The following is a 5,658-nucleotide window of genomic DNA, read 5'->3' as shown; positions in this document are numbered from 1 at the left end:
AATTAAGCACTGGGGATCATTGACAGGTTCTGTTAATCTTCTGGACTGGAGATGCTCTGCTTCCTATTTTTCAAGTGGCATCATCATTTTAAAAGCTAGGGAGGGAATGTAAGGTACTCCCTCAGGAAAAGATTCAAATTAACTTCCTGATTTGAGGGTAAGAGAAGATGTAAATCCAAACAGAGATCCAGAGGAAGATTAAATGTAAAGCCTACATGCTTCCTCCATTGTCTGTTTTCTTCTTTGAAGGCAAATCTTGGGGTGGACATGTTTGCATAAGAACTGGTGCTCTCATCTTGAGGCAGGTAAGCATGCCAACAGCATGACAGGATGATACCCAGAAGAGATTCACGGATGATACACAGAGCATGGTGAGACTTCTGAGGTCTAGACAGGCAGAAAAGGGGTTTTCCTTTTATTTCTGTGTCTGTCACACCATTGTGTCTGTCATACCCACCATGTAAACATGTATTTAAATTCTACTTTGAGAGATGTCTGCTTTTCAGAGTGGTTTTGTGAGTGAATTTCTTTCTCAGAGATGGGGTGAACCTTTAAATGGAGGTACAGCTCTCTAGGGTACACTAGTAAGAGCTCCCTACAGGCCAATCAAACAGAGGGCTTTTTCACAAAATACAAATCTTCTGGTGATCAGCAAGTCCAGGGACTCCTTGGCATTTAAAAGGTTGGTAAGTTTTTCCAGTTCTCATGAGTTTCCAAGATACTGGTATTGTTTTTTGATTTTATTTTCCAGCCTGTCTCTTGTGGCTCATTTTCATTTCTGAAATTTATCTTCAGGTTTCAAAACTGTCATTTATTCATCTTTTCCTGCTTTCTTCCCCTCAGGTTTCAATAACAAGAACCATTCTGCCACTGGACAGTACAGGGAGCATCATAGCCTGGGTGTTCCTGCCTGACATCTACATCCGGATGTCACTCACCATAGGTACTACTGCCAATTAGAGATCAAAAAGCACTCAACTGCTTAGCACTCTCTGGATGTATTCTTACACAACTAGCATATGATGCATTTTTATAGTATTTTTGGGAGCAGTTTATTTTCTATACAAACCGTGCCCTGACTGCCTCAGAGTGTAATTTTATGCATGACCTCAACAGCTGACCCTCCCAGAGTCATGTAAGGAAAAATGATTTCAGAGCAATCCTACTAGATAAGGCAGTCAGATAAACAGATTCAGGGCATTAGGCATGGTCAGCTCTCCAGCTGCATATATCTTCAAGAGTTGGCTGCCTGAAAATGTTACATGAAGGGTTATTCTGTTGAAAAAAAAAAAAAAAACAAACCACATTTAAATGCTAGCTTTGAAAAGGCTTTTCTATAAAAAAAAAAAAAAAAAAAAAGTTTTTACTTTTTGGCATTAAAATAAGAAATCAAAATTAAGTTTTGATAATTTAGAGGTGAAAATGTTCTACAAGCTGAATGGAGATGGGACTCAAATTAAGTAGTACAGGTCTAACTTGCAGGCAGTCTGCTTTTAAGAGAGCAGTCTCCTGCCAGATGAAGCAGTTTCTTTTGGACAGGTAGCCATCTATGACTTTGGATTTCATCTCTGCTATTTTATCTTTATGGCGTCAAGCAAAATGCCTTATCTTTTCTTCAACATAAGAATCTTTTTTTTTTTTTTTTTTTTTTTTGCATAAGCAGAAGAATGATGCAATATTCATCTCTATAAGAACAAGTCCAAGAACATATTTGATTTTTAAAGGTTAAATTTGACATCTTAGCTGAGGACATTTTTTTTTCCTGCCCAGATTCATGCTGTCAGACTTGAAGACAAAAAAAGAATTACCCAGAGCCCTTGGGAGTATTTTCCACATGGACGTGTAACGTTACACTATATAACTCACACTACCTGGCACTCTTTCCTTTCAGCTAGTGATTATAGGAAGAAGGGGATTTTGAAGGCTGTGAATGCTTTAGATGGGCAATTCACTTTTCCCTGGGTTTTAGCGTTTGCTTTGAATACGTTACACCTAAGGCTGTAACTGAATGAATTCCATCAAAGTCAAAGTCTGATATTTCTAAACACACACAGCCCACAGCACAACAACCAACAATCTAAGAGTATGTCTTTCTTGGATAGCACTTCTAGGGGCCTTCATTGTCTTTAGCCAACAAGTTTTTTAACAAGCCATATTGGTTCAAAGAGCTGGGGTAACCAGAAACACTTCTATTTTAATAACACCTATGAGGTGTCATCATATACTATTATCTCCAGGTAGGGAGAAGAAAGCAAAAAAAAAAAAAAAAATCATAATGAAGCAGTTATTCCTAACTTGCCCAAGGCAAATCAATCTTTGGTGTGCATTTTTGTTCAGACTTGTAGCTCTGTGTAGGCCAAGATAAATGCTTATGGGAGGGATCTCTGACTTCTTTCAATGTGCATTATATACTGAAAGAAAAGCTCACCCTTTTCAAATTGTACAACTGTTACTTGGAGATTATTAGCACAGAACACAGTAACAACACTATCCTAATACTGTCCTAACAGGGAGAGATTCTCATAGAGGATTATTTCCTAACAGTGATCTTACTCCTGGATTCAGAAGGAGAAGCTGTGAAACCCTGCCAGCTATTTTGTCATCCTTGTGAATTATGCAGCTGGTAGAGTAAAGCTTTGATGTTGATTGGAATACTTGACTTTCCTGTACCTGTCTAATATCATGATTATACTTTTGTGTTTGATCAAAACGAGGAATCTACATTGAAGACCTACACCAACTACTTTCCAGCTTGATTTAAAATAAAAAAATAATAATAGAAAAAAATCAGATGTTTTCCCAGGGTTATAGTACTTAAAAAGTAAGCCCCACACCAAGTCTAAGATTAGCTTTTGTCATAAGAACAACCATAATGACCTATTTTATATAATATTTTAGCAGATGGAAGTTCAGACTTTCTGCACTGAATTTCAACATAGCTGCAATCTTGCAGTTAGGAAATGATTAGCCCTGCAATTAGGTGCCTTTAATTGAATCCCTGGCACTTGCTTAATTATAACATCACTACTGACACAATATGAAAAGCAGTAAAATCAACCCCTCCCTAGTTCCCCATTGGCTGGAAACTTGTTAAGCTTGATGGGTAGGTGCAGTAGTTGGAGGGGATTTCAAAGCAAATAAATAGCAGCTCCCTCTAGCTAGTCAGAAATGGATTTCCACCTGTGTGAACCTCCGACTGGGGAGAGCTGCTCTTAAAAAAACTTAACTTGCTGTATGAGGAAACTACCAGAGAAAGTATTGTCTCTCAGGCTTCATAATTCTACGAAAGAGTGATTTTGGAAGACTTGCTAGGCCACTTTGCTTGAGGTACCTTTTTTTTTTCAGAAGGAGCATGGCTTGCTGTGCATTACAAATCACCGGGCTAATATTCGGAGGTGTGGGCATGGTCGGGACTTTGGCAGCTACAATTATGCCACAATGGAGAGTTTCTGCCCACATTGAGAGTAACATCGTGGTGTTTGAGACTATCTGGGAAGGACTGTGGATGAACTGCGTCAGCCAGATGGGCATCAGGCTGCAGTGCAAATTCTACAAATCTATCCTATCTCTGCCCCCATCCTTAGAGGCATTCAGAGCCCTCATGTGCATTGCGGTGCTCCTGTCAATCATTGCCTTTTTGTTGGCCATTGTCGGTGTGAAGTACACTCGCAGGACCAAGGAGAATCCCCAGAACATCAGTATCTTCATCCTGGTAGCTGGAATTGCCTTTCTCCTGACGGGCATCCTCATTCTGATCCCTGTGTCCTGGACTGGTGGCAGTATCATTCGTGACTTCTATAATCCAAAAGTCCCTACACCACTGAAACGAGAACTGGGAGCTGCTCTCTATGTGGGCTGGGCGAGTGCTGCACTCCTCGTCGCTGCAGGAGCAATGTACTGTAGCTTCTGGTGCTGGGCTGGTAAATCCCCAAAATCCAGGTATCCATCACTTTCTCCCAACAGATTGCACAAACCTGGCTCTGCAGGAGGGCCATCCGTAAGCATGCAGGCGTATGTGTAGCTGCTACCTGTGACCTTTCTGCTTAGCACATTGATATGTACTGATTGAATCAGTACCTAACTAAACTGTGAGTCTGTAATGGAGGAACAAATTTTTAGTTTGCTATTTACTATTAACATACATATCTGATCTCTAACATGACTACAGGAAATGTTATTACACGGGCATTATGTTAGACCTCAGCCTGAAGAAAAATCTCACTATTTTATAGGAATGAAAACTGGCATGGGAACAGCAGCAGCTAGGAGCCTCTCACAGAAGACTAAGAGAGTATGGCTGGGCTGGAAGGCGGGCATCTATTGTGCAATGGTACCTTTGCCCTCCCCTAAGCCTGTGACATGCAAAGGGAGCAGTGCATTTATTCTAAGGTAAAGTTTTTGTCAGGACTGTCCCAGGACAGTGATGAGAAGCATGGATTGGCAGCATGGTGGAAGCAGTTGCTGAATGACTGGAGAAGCCCCCAGTGATCTTATTTTCAATATCAGCACACAAATGTTCATGCTCCCCTGTTAGAGATCTTTGTGATTGACTATGTGTTTCACAGATGCTTGCAGAGTTGATGTATACTTCGTACCTCTTCTGCAGGGCACAGAATCCATCTCGTGGAATAATAAATTTTTTATTCACTTCACCAGCCTTTGTCATGAATGTATTAGCTTCCCGTTGCCTAGTACCTTCCATCTTTAATGGTTTCTCCTGTTCTATAGATAGCATCTCCTCTTCTATAAAATTCAGGACAGACTACCTGTCTTTATGCACTTTAAAGCACTGTGGTAATGTCAAGTATAATTAAACAAGCCAGGCAAATGTAAATGTGCAATCCCCACTTGCCTGTTGGGGGATCAAGAGTTCCTGTCTTCATCTTCCATTATGCTCACAAAAGCTAAGCCCCAGTGTTGTTCTGACTGCTTTGTGTTTGCAAGACTCACTTTAAAGCATGAGCCAAGCAGTCTGATGCTTGTCCATCCAATGTGCAGAATCCAACAGTATTTGCAGCTATTATTATTTTTTTTTTTTCACAGCTGAAAACTTGGGACCTGCTTTTGAATGCATGTGTATCACAATATTGATAAGTGACCAAAGAAGTTCCATTTAAAAACAATTTTTCTTGTTCTTCACACAGTAGTTATAGATGGTACCATTTCATTGATAATTTAATGACACAGGTAGACAGCTTGATCCTTTTCTATGTCTTTGACTGGTAATCTGAAAACCAGGTTTAATGACTTTTCAAGTTATGCAGAGCAATGCCTCTATATGTTCATTCGACTGTTCAATTTGAAGAACATAGAAAGCTTCATTTAATTAAATAAGCCTTTTGTTAACTTGACTTCAGATGAACCTAAATGAAACAGTGCCATCAAACAGGGATATTCATGATATATGTTAGCTAATGTTCATTACACTTAGGGCAAACCATCTTTTAGTGAGAATTTTCCACCAGAAACAGGCTTTAAGTATCCTGCTCATCACTTGAACTGTCAAATCATCACTTATTAATTCCAGATAAGCCTTTAAGAGAACATTTGTAAATAGATTTTCTGGTACTAAAGTATATATTTTGATGTTGCCTTATAGCTGCTGATGCTACCATATTTGTGGTACACACAGTGCCACAGATGTGTCATAGCAGCTCT

The 5,658-nt window shown here is 39.7% G+C and overlaps 1 protein-coding gene across 4 annotated transcripts; it reads left to right on the top strand.

Annotated features, from left to right (window-relative positions):
• Positions 1 to 282: 282 nt before the first annotated feature.
• On the top strand, positions 283 to 4,652 carry LOC311445990 (claudin-8-like). Of its 4 annotated transcripts, XM_084538628.1 has the most exons (3): positions 283 to 305; positions 844 to 943; positions 3,346 to 4,260. In XM_084538628.1, exon 3 carries the CDS (start codon positions 3,353 to 3,355, stop codon positions 4,019 to 4,021), a length of 669 nt encoding a protein of 222 aa, XP_084394754.1. In that variant the 5' UTR covers positions 283 to 305; positions 844 to 943; positions 3,346 to 3,352; the 3' UTR covers positions 4,022 to 4,260. The 4 variants fall into 4 exon arrangements, 3 of the variants coding, with proteins under 3 accessions (XP_084394754.1, XP_084394755.1, XP_084394753.1); XM_084538629.1 differs by lacking the exons at positions 283 to 305; positions 844 to 943 and having other exon boundaries at positions 3,174 to 3,939; positions 4,233 to 4,652; XM_084538627.1 differs by lacking the exons at positions 283 to 305; positions 844 to 943 and adding an exon at positions 3,177 to 3,255.
• Positions 4,653 to 5,658: the final 1,006 nt, after the last annotated feature.

This window comes from Aythya ferina, assembly GCF_964211825.1.
Source record: "Aythya ferina genome assembly, chromosome: 1".
Taxonomy (NCBI): domain Eukaryota; kingdom Metazoa; phylum Chordata; class Aves; order Anseriformes; family Anatidae; genus Aythya; species Aythya ferina.
This window is presented reverse-complemented; position numbering and strand designations above follow the sequence as displayed.